This window comes from Agelaius phoeniceus, chromosome 12 (genome assembly GCF_051311805.1).
Source record: "Agelaius phoeniceus isolate bAgePho1 chromosome 12, bAgePho1.hap1, whole genome shotgun sequence".
Taxonomy (NCBI): Eukaryota; Metazoa; Chordata; class Aves; order Passeriformes; family Icteridae; genus Agelaius; species Agelaius phoeniceus.
In genome coordinates, this window is record NC_135276.1 from 14,880,165 (window position 1) to 14,900,755 (window position 20,591).

The following is a 20,591-nucleotide window of genomic DNA, read 5'->3' on the forward strand; positions in this document are numbered from 1 at the left end:
CCCACTGGCTGCCTCTCCATCCAGACAAAGCCCATTTTCCAGAGGCTCCCACCTACCTGGTGGTTAGCGAAGTCATGTGGCCGCAGCACTTAATTAATAAAAAGCTGATATAAATGCCAGTAAACATGTGGGGAGGAGGACACTGAGGCAGAGAGCGGTAGCAGCGCTTCCAGCGGGCTCAGTGGAGCAGCGACAGCAACACCTCTCTGCTGGCAGAGGTCAGTGCTTGCCACGGGAGGGGTCCTGGGAGCGTGTGGGATGTGACCCCACGGCTGTGGGGCTCCCCACAGTGCAGGGGGGTCTCTCCCAGTAAAGAGCTGGGTGATTTTGTGGGATGGGGAGATGAGGAGTGGCCAGCACTGGGCTCCTGGAGCCAGGTTTGAAACCTCAAGGCTGCCCAAGCAGCAAGCACAGGTTTCCAAGGATTTGGCTGACATTTGGTGGATACCACCTCTGGACGCCTTTACTTTTGCTCCCTAAGAGGTCACCTACTTTTTAGAGCCTTCAGGCCCCCAAAGCCCACAGCCTGACCCTGCAGCTTCTCCTGTCCCCCAGCTGTGTGTGCTGTGGTGCATCTCCTGCCCAGCACTCAGATTCTAGTGGCACTTCCAGGCTCAGAGCCTGGCAGGAGCTGTGTCAGATGCACACACTGTGCACCTCAGTGGTCTGGTGGCTGCTGTGTGTCGGGCAGAAGAACCTGAACTGACACAAAAAAGATCAAATCTCAGTCCATTCTCTGCTGGTCACCCCTTTCTGTGGGGAGATCATGAATGTGCTCTCATGTGGAGTGCCCCACAGCACATGACAGAGCTTTGGGGGCTCCTGCTCCCAGGTGTCTGTGGGCCCAAAAAAAGGCTCTCCAGTCCAAGGGAACAAACAGCTGGGAGTGGTGGCTGTGCTGGCAGAGGCTGACACGGCACTTCTCGGGGTGGCAGGGGATGATGGCAGTGGAGGGGACAGGCCAGGCTGCCACCAGGTGGGCTGATGCTGGCCAGGCCCCTCTGCACAGGTTGTCCCCCAGGACCATGCTGAACGTGCTGCTGCTGTGCTGTGGGCTGCTGCAGGGGATCCAGGCTGTGCTGGATCTCAGGACTGCTGACCTCAGCTGTGGCCACGTGCAGAAGGCGAGCGGCGGGCTGGAGCGGGTGGACAGAGCCCGCCAGGCCAGCCTGCAGCGCAAGGGCAAGGAGGCGTCTGCGGAGCCGGCAGGTGAGTCCTGAGCCCTGCTCCTCACTGAGCCCACCTGCTGCTTGCTGGGAAATCCAGGGCCCCAAAACTGAGCTGGGGATCCCCTTAAAGCAGCACAGCTTCTCCTGGCCCTGGATAGTGACAGCAGCCTGGCAGCCCACAGGGAGTGGGGTCTTTTTTTTTTTATGGGGACCCATGAGCAAAGGGAGAAGAATCAGAGCTGACTCTCCAGCAGCCTCCTTGTGCAGTCTCTCTGTATCTCACAGGAACTCTCCCAAGGCTGGGGTTTGAGCAGATGGCCCTGGGGGTCCAAGAAGCTGATGGTGACCTTGTGCAGAGAGGCAGCCTGCTGGAACCACAGGTATGGCTCCCTGAGCTTTCTTACAGACACCCTAAGAGCAGGGCAGCCTCAGGCCACAGCAGCCTCCTCTGTGTCTCTGGGGCTGGGGGGTTTGGAGCCAGCACGGTGCTGCCTGGGATGGGACTATCTGTCCATCACCTGAGGAGCTGGGATGAGCTGAGGCGGCTCAGACCTGCAAGGGGCTCCAGCACTCAAAGGAGAGTGGTCCGAGCCTGTGCTCCTGTAATCCATTTAATTAAGCTCAAGTGTAGCCCAGGAAGCCTCTGCAGAGCAGGAGTTCGCTAAGCAGTGCCCTGTGGTGGCCTGGCTCAGCCCCCAGTGCCTCTGTTTGTACAGAAGGCACAGCACCTTCTGTCCAGGCTGTGCTTCAAAATAAATGTGTGCACAAAGGCCTTGAGACACTGTGGATGAGGCACCAATGCCTGTAGAGAGTCCACAGTGCACAGCAGTGATTTCCAACAGAAAATAGAGCCTGGGGTTGAACACAACAGAAGCCTCTGCGATGCCAAGCTTCAGCAGCCGCTCTTGGCTCTCTCCCACACAGTTCTTTATTGCTGGCACAGTGGTCCAGGACCAGCTCTTCCCCTCCTCTTCCTCCTCTCTCTCCTGCAGGCATCATCCACAGAGCTGCAAGCTGAGGGCCGTGAGGAGCGCTCCCCCCGCCGCTGTGTCCGTCTCCTGGAGTCCTGCCTGGGCCACCAGATCCCCTGCTGTGACCCCTGTGCCACCTGCTACTGCCGCTTCTTCAACGCCTTTTGCTACTGCAGGAAAATCAGCACCAGCTTCCCCTGTGGCAAGAACTAGCGCCCCAGGGGCTGCCAGCTGCTCGCCCCTGCGTGTGCCTCCTGCTCTGCAGCTCCAATAAACCAGCCCTTTGCAAAAGCCACTGCAGAGTGGGAATGGTGTGACGTGTCCGCTCGGGCTCTCGGGGGGTGGCAGCAAGGTGAGGGTGGGCTGTGCACAGCTGGGCAGTGTCCACACATCCACATCAAACCAGATGTGCCTTTCCTGGATCCATTAGTGCTGTTTCAGCAGCAGGGGCACCTCAGGTGATGTTCTGGCTATGCTGCTGTTACCCACAAAATCGGGCTCGTTCCTTGGTGTGCACCAAGCCGATAATGACACACTCCAGAGAGACACTGATTGTTTATTTCAGAGCTTCCCCAGCCTGCGTGCTCGGTGCTGTTCCACAAATCCAGCACACCCCACCAGGCTTTCTGTGCTATTATTTACACAGAGAAGTTCAGGGTTAGTGACTTTCCAAGGACAGCCCCTCTATTAAGATTGGTTAGTAATTTCCATAGTAATCACACAACTTCATCCAGGTAATTTCCACTCATGCTCAGGGGAAGTGTCTTCACCCGGTCAGGGTCTTTTTGACCCTCCAGGTGTGACTTTTAGTGTTACAATGAAGACACCTCAGCTCTAGGATACATGGACCTTGAGTATTTCACTAGGTGAACAATGTACATGTAGACATACATCACCACCTTGATTTATTGCATCCTTAAAGCTTGTTCTGGGATATTCTTGCGTGAGGGGTGCTGGCTGCTGCCTGTTCCACTGATTAGGTCTCCTTTCTTACGGGTTAGGTTTCAAAGTACACAGAGGTCTTACGTCAAAGAACATCTTGCCTTAATATAACCTTGACATATCCCACATTTTGCAACACCTTTACATCAAACAAAACTATTTTATTTTTTCACAGAGCAGCTCCTGGCAAAGCCCTTTAACTGGCTAGGCATTTCCTGACTAGTAGAAGCGGTGTCTCGGCAGCAGGCGACACTGCGAACTTTACTTGCGTATCCTCCTTGTGCCTGTATCGCTCACGGCGGCTTAGGCGGAGGGAAGGGGAGGCTCACGCCGGGCGCTGTGCAGCCGGAGCGGGGGCACGGCGGGCAGGGGTTCGTGGCGGCCGCCATCGCCTCAGGCCGCTCCCGCCCCGCGGTGGCTGCCGGGAAGGGGCCGCGGCCACGTGACCCGGCCGGTCACGTGAGGCGGCGGGCGGTAGCGCTGCCTGTGCCGCTGCCGCCATGTCGTGTTTCCCGGAGCTCTACTTCAACGTGGATAACGGCTACCTGGAGGGGCTGGTGCGCGGCTTTAAGGCGGGGGTACTCCGGCAAGGCGACTACGTGAACCTGGTGCAGTGTGAGAGCCTGGAGGGTGAGTAACGGTGGAGGCCTGAGGCAAGCGGGGACAGCCCCCCCCCTCCCTCCCCGCCATCCTGAGGGGAATGTTCGGGCTGAGGGGAGATGGTGAGGGGCTGTGAGGAGACGAGGAGAGGGAAGGGGCTGTTTGGCAGTGGGGAAGAGAGCCGATAGCGGCGTTTATAAGGAGCTGTTCCCTCTTTACTCCATGGCTGGTTGGTGTTCCGTCCTGGCCCCCCACCCCGCCTCAGCTGACTCAGTTTGCCGGTCCGCCCGGCCGTGTGATTGCAGCCGCTGATACAGTGGCGTGAGGGAACTTGGGCTCCTAATGCTTTATTGAGGTGGCCGTATAGCTGTACCCTGCGGATTTTTGGAGCCTGGTGGGTTTTGACAGGCCTTGCTGGTGAGACATGTTTGTGCCTACACTCCTTAAAGGGCAGGAAGCCTTTTAAGGCCTGAAATAAGGTTATTGGTATTACTTAAGATCCCTGATATCCATGATTAGTGTTTAAGGAGATCAGGTCACCTAGGAAAGTACCTGCTGTTATTGAAAGATCGCTAGTGGAAAAAAAAACCTAGTGCACATCTGAGTAAATTCAGCAGTGAATTATCTGTTGCCTCTGATTTGGTGTTCTCTTTTGAGGCTAATTCTGGTTTCCAGCCATCATCTTTTTTTCTAGATCAATGTGTACAAACTTGCAGAACTGTGAGGATTTCTTTTTTAACTATGAAGGTGGTGAAACACTGGCAGCGGCTCTTCAGAGAGGTGGTGGATGCCCCATTATTGAAAACATTCAATGCCCGGTTGAATGGAACTCTAAACAACCTGGTCTAGCTGAAGATATCCCTGCTCATTGCAGGCAGTTGGACTGCATGGCCTTTGAAGGTCCCTTCCAACCCAAACTAATCTGCAGTTCTATCATCTGTGCTGTGGTCAGCTCATCATCTTAATTAGTTGGTGCTAAACTGTTCCTCTGATCAGTGACCTGCTTAGCAGTTTTCACTCTTTGGTGTACAGAACCTGGATCACAAATCACAAAGATTAAAACCAGGCCTTTCTTGAAATAAACTAGAAACAGACATATCCAGAGATGTTGGTTGTTTTGATCAGTGGAACTATAATTGTTGGCTCATTTTTTTCTTCTAAAAAAATAGTTAAGCATCAATGTTATCTAGGCAATCATTGCTGAGTGGTTAATTGACATTGACACTTTAGATGAAAAAAGTGGCCTGCTGAACCCTGGCCTGCTGAACCCTGGATGTAGGTTACCTGGAGTGAGCAGCTCCAGGTAATAATAGAATGGAACAGAGTGCTGTGTTGTGCCCCAGTCTCTACCTTAAAAATCCCCAGTATATTTTTACTTAGGACAGAAGCTCTTTTTCTGCTTTTCTTTCTTTTTTTTTTTTTTTTGCAGCTCTTTGCTTGCAGCAGTCACTGTCATTCCTGGTGTGGAGCCCAGGGTCTGGAAGAGAGCAGTGGGAGTGACTTCTGCTCTCTTGGTAGTCACAAGTCTCAGCATGCCCTGAACTGTGACTTTTTCACCTTTCCTGCTGATAACTTCCTCTTTGGAGTCCTTCTGTACTTGGAGCTTCTCTTTTCTCTCCGTTTCTCGGTTTCTGAACCAAGCTGCCTGGTTCTCCCTTGGAGTGGTGTTGGCTGCGTTTGGAATGAGTCACGTTGGAGTTCCCATATGTTTGCCATGGTATTGTTGCTGTTCTGTCCCCAGCAGCTCTCTGGTGGTGGCAGCTGCTGTGCTCTTGGTCACGCTTCACTCAGAACCTGGAGGCTCTTCCAAATTCACTGCCCTTCTTGTTACTCTTTCCCTTGGCTCGCCGTACCCTTTTGGAGAGAGATTTTTCTTCAAAGGAGCATTGTTCTTTATTACTTACGTAGGTCTCTGGTCAAACAATTTCTTTCCTCTGTCCTTTTAGTGCTGATTTTCCCATTTCAGTATTTGTTTTCTGTGCTCCACTGACTTTTAAAATGTTTCCTTCCCTCCCAGATGCTCATCTGCGCTAAATCCAGGCAGTGCCTGATGTATTAGCAGCCAAAATAAGTACTGGGGCATAAATTACTGATACATTCTTCTCTTCTCTCTGTTTAGTCTTTGCTGCTGCCTCTCACTGGTCTCCTCTGCAGTTAGTCCCAGTCCTGGAGCAAGTGTTTGCCCTGGCCATAGAGAAAGCCTGAAGGACCAAAGCTGTTCTGGGTCTGGCCCTGAGAATTGAGTATCTGGCTGCTTGGAGGACGTTGTGCTTCCAGGTCTGAAATGCTGCTCCCTCTGGTGTGCCCAGATCGGTCCGGAAGCATAAAGGGATTGAGTTTTCTGCTTCAGGACTTAGGCTGGCAGTTTAGTGCTGCTGGAAGGGAGGAAATTTTGCTTTTCTGCATGATCCCCTGTTGTCTCTGCTTATCTGATCACAAGGTAATCTGACCCAAGCTCTCCATTGTTGAGTCAGAAACAGAGAGCCAAATGGGTTGTCTGTGGTCAGGCAGGCTCCTGAGTTGGCCATAAGAAGTGCAGAAAAATGGATTGAAAGTGTGTGTGTGTGAGAGCTGTTTTGGTTTAAGCTTTCTCTTAAACCCTTTATCAATAACACGTTTAATGCCTTCTTTCAGCTCCAAAAGTCCTGGTGCTCTGGTTGTTCCTCAGCTGGGGCCCTGTACAGCAGCACACATGAGCTGGGAGCGTTTGGAACCTGCCTGGTGGTCGCTGTTGTATCCAGTTCCTGCTTCTGACACAAGGTGTCAGTGAAGGACCTGGAGCTGCTTTCCTCTGCTCCAGTGCTGTGAGCATGGATCTGTGCTTGTGTGGAATCTGTTTGGGGCAGCCAAACTTAGGAGTCACCCAGATTTCTACTGTCAAAAGATTGGTGAGTCATCTACAGCTCTGCAAGCTGTGGTGGCCTGTCAGGGGTCTGATGTTCTGTCAGGAGAATGAAAAGCTGTTGATGTAGTTAAACAGTGGTGATGCTTTTAAGCAGCAGAGTTCAGTCTGGGACTGGAATGTTGGTTACCAACTGGCTTTACTGTTGGTCTGCAAAGTCCCCTTCTGCAAAGAGTGTGCAGAGCCCAAGAAGTGCACAAAAGCATCTTAACCCAGGAGTGTCTTTACCCTTAGGTCAGTGTTCATGAGCTTCCTATTGCTACTACTACTTCTTGCTTCCACAGCAACAGTGTAGAGAGCTGCTTTCTTTCTGACTTGCCAGTGTTGTAGAGGTGATTGGTGGGTGAAATCCAGTAGTAGGATGTGTCACCTTCTAGGTGGGTGATGAGGCTGAGGAGTGGCAGGGAGTTGGCTCAAGCTTGTGGGCCTCTTTTGGGAGAGGCCTTCTGGAGACTGTGCATCTCAGCACCACCACTCTGTGGGTGCCTGTGCTCTGTCCATGCAGTTGACACAGCTGGGAGCTGGAATGCCTTGTAAACAGTGGTGTGCACTTGGAGGAGTGGGATCTGTCCATGGAGTTTGTCTTCTGTACACCAGGTTGTGTGCAGTGTGGGCTTTTGTTTTCATTGTCCCAAAGATCTTTTTTTCTCCCCTGCAGGCTCCCATTGCTTTGAGGTGTTCAGCACATCTCCTTTCACGAGAGAAGAGCAGGGGAAGCTGTGCTACCTGTCTCTTTTCCATTTTATCACTGTGGCCCTGGAATTGAGACCCCAGGAAGGTTGGAGTAAGGCTTCTCTTTCAGGATAACCACATGGGCAGTGTGTCCTCTCTTGTGCGGGGATGTTGCAGAGCTCCAGACTGACTTCAAGACTGCTTTTGGTGGAGCTCATGATATTCCCTGTGTGAAGGGGGAACAGCATAGATCCTTTCCTGTGCAGCTCCTTTACTGTGCTACCAAGCAGGGAGAGGCCACTTGATGGTCCCAAGGTGTGGCCATGCTTAGATCCATCCTGAGCTCCAAGAGTGGATCAGTCTGAACTCGGGGGCTGTAGAAGCCAGGCTTTAGTGTGCTGGGGAGTTTTCATTGACATTCACACGATGATGATTTGTCACTCTCCTCACATCTTGGAGCCCTGTGTGTAAAGCTGACCCTGCGTGTTGGCACTGTGCAGCAGAACTGACCCCTGGCCCCAAGGGCTTTCTCCTGCCAAAGGAGGCAGAGCCTACAGGCAAGGTGAGATCTGAGGAAAGTACAGAGCATTCCTGTCCTCTGAATGCTCACTTCTTGTGTAGCAACAAAACAGTGTCCAAAACGCTGTCCTGCTAATTTTGGTGCTTTGTCCTGCATCCTGTATGGGTGTAACCGCTGGCTGTGGCTGTTTCATCAACTCTCCTGTTAAATCAAGCTTCAGGAAAACATCATTTATTGGAAGAATGATGGCACTTCCATAGCCTGCTAGATCATGGTGGCAAACAAACACTGTGGTCACTGGCTTCCTGCAGGGTTCAGCAGAGGCTCTCTGCTGTTTGTTCTGGCCTCCTTTACCAGGCAGAGACCTGCTTCATGGCTTCTCCTAGCTAAACTTCAAGCAGCAGCTGAGGTCAGCTTCTCAGTACTGGTGCAGCTTCAGCCCTTGTTTGGGTCCTGCCCCTTGTTAGATGATGATGCTGTCTGGGTTTCCTGGCAGGTATTGCTGCTTGGCAGCCAGTCAGTGCTTTCATCTTGTTTTTCCTCAGCTGTCAGCTCCTGCAGCATGAGACTGTTTTCTGCCCTGTTTGTTTTAGTTTCTCAGTGATTTGTTGCCTCTCCCTTATCCTGTGCACTAGGTGCTGGGCTGATGTCCTAACTGGGCTTCTGAGGTTACAGAGTGACTTAGAGCAGTCTGCTTTTGGAGGGGGAAAAAAGCTTATTGGGGATGCAGGAGATGAGGAGGGGTTACCTTGCTTTTTGGACAGGTTAGGAAGGGGCTGCCTAGTTGAGGGGCTCCTCATGGAACACAACCTGGCTGTGCTGGGTTTGAAGCTCTGAGTGGAATGAGTTCAGTCCCAGGAAGGGATGGGCTAGAAACACAGGCTGCTCTTTGGTGCTGAGGGTATCTCAAGCTGGTGAAAAGTCAGAGGTGAGCTACTGATGGAGGAAAGAGCCAAAGATGATGCTTCTCTGTGTCTCACTGTGGCTCAGATTTGCTGCCTGACAACAGAGAAGAAGAGGTAGCACGTCACTGCTGGTGGTGTGCAACCACAGGAAAGGTCTTAAATTCTGCAGGGAACAAAGGGTCTCTGAGTTCTTCTTGAACGAGATTTCAGAGAATCAGCTTCAGGAGTGTCTGAGGTGGCTATAAACAGACCAAACAAACAGCAACAAGGCAAATGGTAATGACTGCAGTCTCCTGAAGGGAGACGTGGGCGATGTAGCTCATCTGCAGACTGCTGTGTAATCCCTCAGCTGCTTTACTGCCTCCAGCCTTGGAGATGGCAAATGATATTTTAATTTTTATATAGGCAGTGATGGCCCCAGGTGTTTTGGAGGTAGATGTTGGGGTTACAGCAGATAATTTTTGTGAAAGCATCAGTTCAGCTCACAAGTTGCGGAAGCTGATTCTGTGCCTGTGCGTGAGAAGACAGATCAGTCCTTGCCTGGAAGTGTTTGAGCCCTGAACTTGATTCAGAGCTCTGCAATGCAGTTACAGCAGGAAAGAAGGAAGGGTTGCAAGTCTGAGCTGATGGGGCCATGGATCACTCTCTCTGAACTGGGCTTACAGGAGAGGCTTTGACTGACAGATGTCTGACAGACTAATGGCTTGGTTCCTTGTTATGTCAAAGCAAACTTGCAGGAGAGGATAGTTGCATTAGTGTGGATATAAAGTCTCTTGTGAAGATGTCATCTGAAATATCCAGGTGTTGGCATAGCAGTGTGTTGATTAAGCTCTGGTTGTGTTTATGGCTCATGTACAGGCAGCTGCACGAAAACCAGAGGGCCTGATCTGAGAATTGATAGGAGGTGGCTGTAAGTACATGTCATGGTAATCCCAAGCACTACCCTACCCAGCTGAAAAAGACTGTCATTCTGACAAACAGTTGTGTTCTTGCACGAGGCAACTTTCTGGGAGTAGTGACCTGGCCATAATTTCCTAGGTTTTGCGGGAGAGGAGAGAGAACAAAACTTTTGTGGTCATTCAAGTGCTCCCTTGCCAAATGCTGGCTCAGTCTGTTTCATAAAGTGTGTGAACCTCTTGGAAATATGCCAGAACAGGCAAATGTATCTCTTAAAATCAGTCACTGGGTTGAGACCATGTGCTGTTGTTTGTGGGTATCTGGAGGAGCTCATCAGGAGGGGCTGGGCTCTAGCTGCACCTCTCCCTCCCTCCTTTTCAGCAGCAGCTGGGGAAGAGGCACTGCAAAGCCTTGCAGCCAGTGTCTTATCGACCTGCAGCGTGTGGGATCTCTGGCAGCCGCCCCTGCCACGGTGCTGCTCTTGCTGCCAGAGGCCAACTCCAGCTGAGTCCAAGCTTGTGTTAGGAACCTGAGCTTTTGGAGAGCTTGGGGCTTGCTCAGCAGTGAGGCCATTTATTAGTCACCGTGCTACTGGGACAGCTCTTCTGGCAGCAGGTTTGTGAAACCACGGGATTAGTTTGCTCTCATCTGACAAGCTTGACATGTGAATAGTCCTATTAAAAGCTCCCAAACCCTCTTGGCTGAAGCTTGGTGACTAGCCCAGCAGCTGGAGGAGGACAGGCTAGTGTAAAGCACTGATACACCGTGGGATGCACTGAGTCAGGGTTCATAAATCCCGTCCAATTTTTGGAAAATATGTTCCGTTTTGTCTGCTTGGATGCTAAAGGATTCAGAAAAGTTTAATTCTGCAGTTCGTGGCTGGCCTTCCTTGTAAAAATGAATTCCAAGTGTTATATAAACATGGCCCTTATTCCAGTTGCAACATAATGTGCTGGCTCTTGTGCTGTGGAGTTGGGGGCACAACCCCTTCATGGAGCAGGGCAAAATGTTCTGGCCAAGCAGCTCATGGGAGCTTGCTCAGAGCTGTTGGAGAGCCTGCAAGGCACAACGTGCAGCCTGTGTGCCTCTGGTCTAGATACACTGCAGCTCTGACTTCCTGGAAGTACAGCAAACTTCTTTTTGTGTCACCGAGTCTGTAGCATCTAGTGACATGATAGCAAAGGAGCTGCTTGCAATCTCAAAAGCAGAGTTTCAGGTTGTGATGACAACAAAACAAACCAATGGTGTTGGACTTGAGGAAACAAGCTTTGGCAGCTTCCCTACCGAAGGCAGATCTGGGAGGATATGCAATAGCTGCTTCCTCTCCAAAGTCCTGTATGCTGCAAAACAACATCACATGCCTTTTTGGGCAGACTTAGCTTCCATTAGAGCTCTGCACAACTACTGGGAACTGCAAGTAGGAGATATATGAATGCAACTACTGCAGTTCCTGTGCCTTCCCTTGCAATCTGACCTTATGGGTATAATACTCCTACCAGGAGCTTTTCTCTCATATTCATTGAACATATTAATTGATCAGTTTTGTTCCATGTTTTCTCCAGTTTCTGCTAAAAGCAAACTAGTAAAGTCCTGATCTGTCAGAAACTTATTTTCCACTCAGACTCCAATGTTGATCATTCAAGAGCTTTAAAAAGTGGGACAAAAACTGATTAAGACATAGTTCAGGATTCATAGAGTTATTGAATGGTTTGGGTTGAAGGGACCTTAAAGACCATCTTGTCCCTGCCTATGGAAGGAGGCTTGGAACACCTTCCACTACATCAGATTGCTCCAAGCCCCATCCAACCTGGCCTTGAGCACCTGACAAACTGAGTAGTATTTAAGTCTCTGCCCTTTATTTTCCTTCCCTATAAACTCCATCTGTTTCCTGTAACACTGAGCAGTGGGAACATCTTTGTAACTACGGAGTGCTGGGTCAAAACCATCTTTACTAGAGCTCCCTGCAAATACCCAGAAGAGTCAGTTGGCTTGGAAGTTGTTTGACCCCTGATCCCTTGGGCTGAGAACAGTATCAAGCTGTACAAGCTCAGGTTGGAGCCTCAGGAGGAGCTCTCCAGCTCTCCATGGCTGGATGTAATGTCAAAAGGCCAAACTCCTCAAAGCAGGCTGAGTGCTTGCTCTGACCTCAGTGCTGTGGATGCTTTTGCCATAATGCTGAGGACTCATATGGCTCAGTGGAAGTGAAAGGTCACCTCAGTAATGCTGCTTCAGAAAAAACGGGGAGAAATGTCTTCTTTTGTTTTCTCTGGATGGTGTGTTCACATCTGGTTTGACTCAACTCTTCCAGCTCCTCTCCTTACCCCATAAAGGTCTTGAATCCCTGGGAGGATGCTTGCTTGCCTAACTGGCCCTCTGAGGTGAAGCTGAAGGGAGATGAACATTGTGTACCAATGCAACGAGTAGAGCTTTGAGGAGTAGGATTGTATGACGTTCCTTAGTTCTGGATTCAGTTTTTCCACAGAGACACTTAAATGCTTTTGGCTCAAACAGTGCTTTTATCTTGACAGAACTCAGCATGTTGTGGTTGCTTGTTGGCCAGGACTGCAGCTTGGTTGGGCATCTGACCTGCAAGCAGGGGTAAGAGAGGAAACAAAGGTTTCCTCTGCTTGAAACTGGAGAAAGGGAAGACTTCTGAGCATGTTCTTCCATCCTGGGCAGGGATTGCCTACCCCTGTGGATTTAAATGGCCTTCATCTTTACTAGCTCCTCTCTACCTATTAATGCCTGAATTCTATTTACCAGCACAATTAGCTGGGCTGCTTTGATAATGTAAGACCAAGATGGTTTATAATTTCTTAGTTGCCATTTCTGTCTTTTTGGTTTTGAAAGCTTTACAAATGTCTGCACATCACTAGTATCTGGGGAGACTTGCTGTGCGTGCAGTTAGGTTCTTGGTTGTGATTTTTTTCAGAGGAGCCTCCACCCAGAGCCCTTTTGGCTAGACAGAGTGCTTAAGTTATTTGGTTTTTTTCTCCCCCTGGATTTCTAGCAAGTACCTCCTAGAAAAGCTTCCACCTTGACCTAGCAGAGTGAACAGCTGGCACCAGTGTGTGTGCTCAGTTACACAGATGGTGTCACAGATTTGTCTTTAAGATGAAGCAAGGCTGATATGGTGAAACACTGATCTTTTCCTGCATTTGGGTTGTCCATGATAAAACTGAGAACAAATGTAAGTGTATGACCTAACACATGGGATTTGTCTAGGTGATCTTTCAGAGAAGAGAGTACCTAGAGAAGTGCTGAGCAGCAGCTTTCTTGGCTATGTTGAAAAAACCTCCAAACCCAGCCCAAAACCCTCTAGAGTGGAATTTTTCTTTTGTTTTCAGACTTGAAACTGCACCTCCAGAGCACAGACTATGGGAACTTCCTGGCCAATGAAGCGTCCCCGCTCACCGTGTCCGTCATTGATGACAAGCTGAAGGAGAAGATGGTGGTGGAGTTCCGTCACATGAGGAACCACGCCTATGAGCCCCTGGCAAGTTTTCTGGACTTTATCACGTGAGTACCAGCTGGTCATGAGCAGCATTTGAAATGCTGCTGTTCTTCCAGACTTGAGAGCTCTCAGACCACCTTTCTACTCTCAGTCCTGTGCCTGCTGTGTTTTATGCAGCTTCTTGAATGAAATGGGTGTGATTGTATCTGGAGGTCTCAAAGCAGCAGCATCGTATCACTGTGTTATTAAAGGCTTCTGTTCCCAGGGAGCATGTGCTCCATTGGTACAGCTGCTTGGCTGCCTTCCATTGCAACACTGATTCAGTCTCTTAGAGGTACCATTTATCTTTGTCCCTTGTGTTAAATGTTCTTGGTTTTTTAAAACCGTAGTCCTGCTGCAAAACATTGGCATATACCATGTGTGTCCATTACAGGAGTTGCCTGCTAGTTCTAAGCCACTAACAGCCTTCATCAGGGCTGATGTGATTCTGCTGTCCCACCCCACGGGCTCTGGCCCCATCCTCTGGCCCCACACAAACTGGTTCAGGGAGTTGAGCTTGCCAAAAATTGAACAGCTTTTCCCTTTTGGGGTTGACCTTTGACTGGTTTGTTTTTCTTGGACAGCTTGGTGGGATCCAGCAAATGCCAGCACTAGGGGAAGGCAGGACTTGAAATGAGCAGCAGGGAAACAGAGGGCTGCAGCAGCCTCAGCACGTCTCTGTCAGTTGGTGGAAACACATGGGGCTTCTACAGCAGGTTCAGCTGATGTGAAAGGCTTGAAGTAGCCCAGCAGTCTCAAGATATCTTCTCCCAGAGGTTTTGTACAACCCTCTGCTTTCCAGTGTGCTGCTCTGGTTTGTTTGGTAACAAAATGGAATTGTTAGTGACAGAGGGATGCTAGTTGTTCTAGCTTGCATCTGAAACATGGAAGTAAAATTGACTTTTTCCTTTCCTTAGTCTATATTCCTGTAAGCTCTAGTTTAGCTTGCAAACTACACAGCCAATGGTCTCCTCTAACCACCAAGGAGATGCCTCGAGGACAAAAGTGAGTTTCTGGTTCGGTAGAGTGTGACTTTAACTTGCATTTCTGAGGAGGAGATCATACTCTGTTCTTAAGTGGGATAGATAATGTATCACCTCTGGTACAGTGAGCCTGGGCTCATCACAAGTGCTCTGGCAAATGATATTTAATCATGCATTTTTGGCAGTTGTCTGTTATCCTGCTTACCAGCTACAAGTTTTTGAATGATGCAGGCTGATGTAGAAAGATCTTTGTGGTTAATGGAAAAATTTTAAATTTTTGTCTGTCTGTGGTATCTCCTGCATTTGCAAATATTGAGTAAACACCTGTCTCTCTGCCACCTGCCTTTGTGTTCACTCCTTTCTGTGTCTAGGTGCTACTGCTATCTCAATTTCTAACCCAGTGGCTCATATCTGTTATTTTCTGTGCCAGTGTGTTAAAGCTGTCTCCTAAGCCTTCCTGTTTTCTAAGAAATAGTTTTTACTTATAAGCTTGTCAGTAAAATTTCTAGAGTTTTCATGTTTGGACCTAAACATGGAGCAAAACATTACTAAGCTCCCATTTTGCAGCAGTGTTTCCAATGTATGACACAATTTCTAATTCATCATCTTAGCTGTATGGAGCAATCTCTTCTATTCTCTCAAACTTAAGTTAACTCTTAAAACACCTCTTTGCCCATCTTGAATTTTCTGTCAAGACATCAATGCTGTTTGAGCTTGGCAATATTAGGTGGGTGGTCCTCCACTGTTCCTTTTCCTTTGCTGTGTTACAGGATTATGAAAATGTCTCCATGGAATTATCATAATAATCACTAATTCTTCTGTCATATCAGTTTAAAGGCAATGGTTTGGGCAGCACAGCAGTATCTTGCAGACTTTAAAATTTTGCTGTTGCCTAAGAGTCTCACTTTAATAGCAGTGTGTGCCAAACATGAGCTGAATGGTCTCAGACCAGGCCTGCCTTGGTTACACACTGCCTGACTTGGTAGGAGGGCTATGTATGGCTATGGAAATCCAGTTCCTCTTAACTTCAGTCCTGTTGATCTCTATCCAGTGTCTACATCCACCTTGTGTTTTGCAGAAGATCTTAGACATCTTGTGTAATCAGAAAGGCTGGTTCTTACCAGCTGTTGGAATCACTTTTTAAAACTGGTGTTCTGCCCTCAACTAGATTTAACTTTGATCTTGTTCTGCTTCTGTCATTCTGATTTTGATGAGTTCTCTACAGCAAAACATGATTCTGTGCAGATACCTCTGTCTCTTGCTACTGCATAATCTCTTTTTGAATATATTGTTTCTGTTCAGCACAGAATGTTCCTTCCTCAAGTTTGTCTTCACTCTTATCTCTTATTTTCCTTTTTACCCACAAGATTTGCTTTAATGCCATTGTCTGCAGTGCTGCCTAGAGGAAGGCAAAAGGTGAAGCAAGAGAAAGTTGTTTTTCCATATGGAATGTCTGCACTCTTGTAGAGTCTTTTGTGCAAGGAGGTCAAGTGTTCAGTTGGGTTTTGTTGTGGTTCTGCTGCACCACTGATGGAGGGGTCTCCTCTGGGTCTGCACTCAGCACACCAGTGGAGTATGGTTGAAGTAGAGAAGGTGTTACCAGCTTTGACTGGTCCAAGGTGGGAGCCACTGTCAGGGTATTAGAAACTCTAATAACTTGTAATGATTCTACAGGCAGGTTAAAACAAGATACAGTGAACCACAAGGAGTTTGGGGAGGGTGCTGCTTTTGCCCAGTGGGTCTTAGTATCTTCTCTTGATAAACTCTTGATAGTATTTTGGTGACAGGCCTAGTAGAAAAGAGGCTTCTTAGGCTGTGACTTCTTAGGCTGCCTTTCAGACTGTGTTCCCTGAAACTGTCCCTTAAGTTGTTGTAGGTCTTGGTTTGGGGCAGGAAACAGAAATTCCAGAGGTTTTGTCTGCTGACACTGTAAAACTTCCCATGTGTGTCCCAAATAGCTGGAGTGGAGAACAGTCCTCTTTGGAGCTGGTAGCACATACTTGTGCCAGTGGTTTTCATCTAGCACAGGCATGTATGGAGGCAGCACTGTAAAAATGTTCAGCCAAAGGATGTTGGCGGTGCTGGGGATTTTGTGCTTGTGCACCCAGAGGTACTGTGTCATCCTGCCTGCCTGGGGGACACTGGCACCAGCCTTTGCCTCTTGGTTTTCATTCTGGGTGCACACGCATAGGTAGGGAATGATTTATCTTTGCCTTTTGAACATGCCTATTTCCCACTCCATTCTTTCAGGGTAGTTAATGAGAGCTGAGCAGGAAATGATAAAGACTGCTCCTGGTAGATGGCTCAAGGCAATTGAGGCACCAGGTGGTGAGAAGAAGAAATTGTACTCAACTGGATGTATCTATGTGCTAATAGTATACAGGCTGAAGTGAAATAAAAAATAGCAGAAAGATGTGGAAAGTTTGAGCATGACTGGAAAGCTTGAGTTCACTGAGACCTCTTCTGAGTTGTAAACAGAGATTTTTAACATTGAGTGGGATTGTAGGAGGTGTGTCTGGCTCAAATTGGAAGGAAATGTTTTGTAGCATGTCCAGTTCAGCTTTGAAACTCATTGCTGCTTGGATGTCTTTGCATGTACTTACCTTTTTGGCCTTCTTGGGACTCCTGGATAACCTCACGTAAGATGGGCCCACTGGGGCCTCTTAACACTCATTGGTAGTGGCCACGCTGTGCATGGCTGATGCCAGGAGGTGGATCAAGCACTTAAAAACCAGTCAAGCTTTCTCCTTCCTGAATGTCCTGCTGAACCTTTGAGGTGGTTTCGAGTGGATCATCGGGTGACTGTTGTGCTTGTTTTCTGAGGATGCTCTGATCTGACTCAGGACACATTGCTGAGATCTGGGGAAATGTCTGACTGTGGGAGCAGCTGTGGTCCGTGTCTCCTCTGGCCCCAGCACCAACCTGCCAGGAGCCATGCCGTTTGTCCCAGGTGGAATGATACCGTGTCATTTCACTTGCCTCTTTGAAGCAGCCCCTGCAGTAAGTGAGGCCAGGGAAAGGAGAAGCAGCAATGGGGGCGGTGCAGGGGCTCCAGTCTGGAGCAGAGGGTGCGCGCTCCATGCCCGGCTCAGGGAGGGGAGGCCGCGCTGCCGGTTGCTTGCCGGAAGGTGGCACTCCAGCCCCGTGCTTCCTGTCCCCAGGTGCGCAGCCAGCGGGGTGAGGATGTTCACCTGGGGAGGTGGGCAGGAGTTAACCTCTATCCGAGCACAGGAGAAAGGACACTGTTTAAAAGCACAAGAACCAAAACTGACCCCAAAACGCGGCTAGGCAGCAACCCCAAAGTACGGTCTTTGTTCCCCGAGTCACTTGCTGACACAGATTTTTTTTTTTTTTTTTTTGTCCTGTTGTGCTCCTCTCCTGGCACCACACTGACTCTTTCCTGGCTCTGGTTCTGTCCAGGAACTCTTCTGTGGCAAGTGTTGTGTTCTTAGTACCAAAATAAGGGAAATCAGCCAACTTCCTCAATTTGTTTTTTCAAGTGGTGGCTGTAGCTGGCAGCCTCTGCCACTGCAAGCAGAAAGCTCAGCTTGCTGAGCTGCTGCAGTCTCTGTAACACACCTGCTAGCTCTGCATCTTGCCACGCAGCTCCTTGCTGGAAGTCTGCTGGTGCTTCCCCATGTCTTTCAGCCAAGCAGTGGAGGTTCTGAGTGATAGGCACAAATTGTCTGTTAACATCTCTGCTCCAACACAAACAATGGACTGTTCAGCTGGGGGAATGCAGTGATGTTCTGTAGGGCAGCAACAAACAGGTATTAAGTGTTCTTGAAACAGCAAAAGCCACTTCCTGAATTCAACAAGCACATATTGACTTGTGGGATGGAAGTGGGTTTTAGGTTCTTCTTAGTGATGTGCTGCCTTGCCTTTCTGTACAGGCTTTGTTCTTCGTGTTAGCCTGACAGAGTGCCATGGCTTGTCTCTCCTTCCTTCCAGTGTTCCTGAATATGGTTTAGATAGGAGCAATGTTATGATAAAGAATCCTGACTCCAGCCTGCTGTAGCCTGATCAGATTGTCAGCTTTTGTCTTTTTCCAGTGGCAGGGAAAAGGGTTTAGTGGGTTTTTTAGGTTGGTTTGTTTGGTTTTTGTTGTGTGTGGGTTTTTTGTCTGGGGTTTGTTTTGGTGTTTTTTCTCTCCCCATTTCTTCAGCAGTCTCTTCCCTGCTCTGGGAAGCCTGGCTTTGCAGCAGACCAGTGTCAAGGCCGTGGCAGCTGTTGGGCCCCTTGAGCCCTCTCAGCAAACTGATGGGCAGAGAAGGGTTTGGTCTTGTCTCCAGTGGGGGAGCTGCTGGCAACTGTGGGCACTGAGTGTGCCGTGGGAGTGAGGGCTAGGGGCAAGCTGGGTCTAAATACATTTCCCAAATCTGTGATCAAGCCTGTCATCTAGAGGACAGACTAGGTCATCTTTTATCTTTATCTTACCAGCCTGTGAGGGCTGGGAACCAGGTTCTTTTTTTGCCCCGAGGATGCAGCTGGGAACTTGGCTTTCAGTATGTTTTTGTGGTCACAAGATGTGTTTTTGATGAGGCTGCATGTACCTTTCCCCTTGTGTGTGTCTTTTCTTCACTGACACTTCCCTCTGTTACCTTCTCCCTGACCCAGTCCTGCTCTACCTCCCTCCTGCACTGGATAGATCTAGTTTCTGCTGCACAACTTTGAATTCAATTTTAATTTTGCAGCAGTGGTTTTTCTGGAGCCAAATTTTTCAATTGCTACTTAAGCTGAAGAGCACTAATCTTCTCTGGAGTAGGAAGTTGCCTATCTTCATTCTAAATGTACTGGAGTTTGCATCCTGGCATAACTGTGGAGGTTACAAAATATGACTGCATCCTTTTGAAATCCTTTCCTGCAGAAGGAAAAAACCCTTCAAATGCTTTAGGTGTAGTTCATTGTGACAAGTCCAACAGTCTGAAGGATCTTTCCTAATGCTGCTGCATTTAAAATTACATTATAATATTTCACTCAGGTTCCTTGGTGGCAGTGAGGTTAGGAAGCAAAATTTACTGTAGTGGCTGGGGATTCTGCAATAAAAGGTTTAAGAGCCTTTTCTGGCAGAGATTGTTTTGGCAAAGCAGCACAGGTTTCTGACAAACAGCTTCCGTGTTTGCAGGGAGTGCAAAGTTGAACTGATAAGCCAAGTTCTTGGAGGGATTATGCAATATTCAAAATTAGAGGGCATAGCTAATGGTCTGGAAATGATCAGAGATTTGTGTCCTCTGGATGGTGGCATCAGAGCTGCATCTGCTCACCTGCATTCCCAAAGGATGCTGTTCTCATACTGGTTTCCCAGAACCAATGTCTGTGGTGATGGACTGCATTGCATGGTGGTGACTGTGGGAGTCATGGTGTGACTGTGGGTGCCCTCATTAGAAAGGGAATCTTTGGAAGGTGTGTTTCACTGTATATTACATTAAAATGCTGCCTTTTTTTTTTTTTCTGATATCTGAAAAACATTTCATTTGGCCAGTGGATTTGAATGGGAACAACCTAACTGTTCTGCTATGGAGCAGCACTGTTCTTCACAGTGTGTTACCACAGTGCCTGGCAAACAGTGAGCAGTGGTAGTGATCAGAAAAGCTAACAAAATGTTACTAGTGGCAGTAAAGATGCTCAAAAAGTGAGTGATAAGCTCCAGATTTCAGCCTGTGTGTCACTAAGGGAAGTCTTCAGTGAAACTCTGCAGAGTCTGATAAAGGGCTCTAGCATGCAGGCTCTGGGTGATTAGGTGAGAATTTATTGCCCCTGGATATCATCCCTGTCCAAGCTCATGCAGTGTCATCCACAGGCAGTGTGTGGACTTCTGTATCTTCTTGGGCTTTGTTTAAAGCTGAATTTCTCTGGTGAATCTGCAGTTTGCAGGAACAGTCCTTGTACTTCCCCCATGCTCCTTCTTACAGTCTTTTCCTCAACAGGCTGAAGGAAATGTCTGTTAGAGGCATAAAACAAGAAGGGAAGAGAGTGTGTGTATTAGGAGGTTATCAATGCTGCTCAAATCAATTTGTGTGACTGCAGCTTTTCCAGAAGAAAACCCATGTGCAGTGCCTTCAGCTGAGTGTGCACTCACTAAGCAATTCTGTTTACATGTAACACGCTTCATTCCTCGACTGAAACCATTCCCAAGGTACTGCGTGCTTGACCTTAACAGCTTTTGTTTTCCTTTTACCTTTCCATTGACCTGCCTCACCCAATACTCTAGACTGACAAGTTCAGCCCAGAGAAGTTCTGGAGGCCAAGAGCACTACTTCTGAAGGCTTCCTGGGGGCATCTTGGGTCCTAGTCCCCTCTCCCAGCTCTATTCTGTAAGCTAGTTTGAAGTCTAGCAAACACTTGTGTAGAGCTTTGAATAAGTACCACAATATTTAGAGGCTGAGCTAAATCTTGTGTCTACCTCCTATGGTTTACTGCATGTCAGGTGGGATGATGAATTTTCTTGGCTTCTGCTGGCATCAGGTCTGTATGCACAGAGATGTTCTGCACATTGGCTGGGTCCAGACCACACATTCACTGAGAAGCAGGTAAAGG

At 48.6% G+C, this 20,591-nt stretch overlaps 2 protein-coding genes and 1 long non-coding RNA gene across 3 annotated transcripts in view; all 3 read left to right on the forward strand.

Moving 5' to 3' along the window:
• Window positions 1–806: 806 nt before the first annotated feature.
• On the forward strand, window positions 807–2,414 carry AGRP (agouti related neuropeptide). The gene is made up of 3 exons (XM_054640550.2): window positions 807–1,209; window positions 1,455–1,549; window positions 2,162–2,414. The coding sequence occupies exons 1-3, from the start codon at window positions 939–941 to the stop codon at window positions 2,351–2,353; spliced, it is 558 nt and encodes a 185-aa protein (XP_054496525.2). The 5' UTR covers window positions 807–938; the 3' UTR covers window positions 2,354–2,414.
• A 1,096-nt stretch (window positions 2,415–3,510) lies between these two features.
• Window positions 3,511–20,591, forward strand: part of ATP6V0D1 (ATPase H+ transporting V0 subunit d1) — a 34,066-nt gene continuing 16,985 nt past the window's right edge. The window contains exons 1-2 of the mRNA XM_054640549.2: window positions 3,511–3,712; window positions 12,926–13,097. Coding sequence (XP_054496524.1) covers window positions 3,583–3,712; window positions 12,926–13,097 — 302 coding nt within the window. The 5' untranslated portion in view covers window positions 3,511–3,582. The remainder of the gene's footprint in view (window positions 3,713–12,925; window positions 13,098–20,591) is intronic.
• Window positions 5,807–7,837, forward strand: LOC129125219 (uncharacterized). Its single transcript, XR_008534948.2, has 3 exons — window positions 5,807–5,959; window positions 6,317–6,570; window positions 7,243–7,837. It is a non-coding gene; the product is annotated as an uncharacterized LOC129125219 (long non-coding RNA).

Coding starts and splice junctions, on each gene's coding strand:
- AGRP (XM_054640550.2), top strand. CDS start 939: ATGATGGCAGTGGAGGGGACAGGCCAGGCTGCCACCAGGTGGGCTGAT. Junction 1,210..1,454: donor GGCGTCTGCGGAGCCGGCAG/GTGAGTCCTGAG, acceptor TGTATCTCACAG/GAACTCTCCCAAGGCTGGGG. Junction 1,550..2,161: donor GCAGCCTGCTGGAACCACAG/GTATGGCTCCCT, acceptor TCTCTCCTGCAG/GCATCATCCACAGAGCTGCA.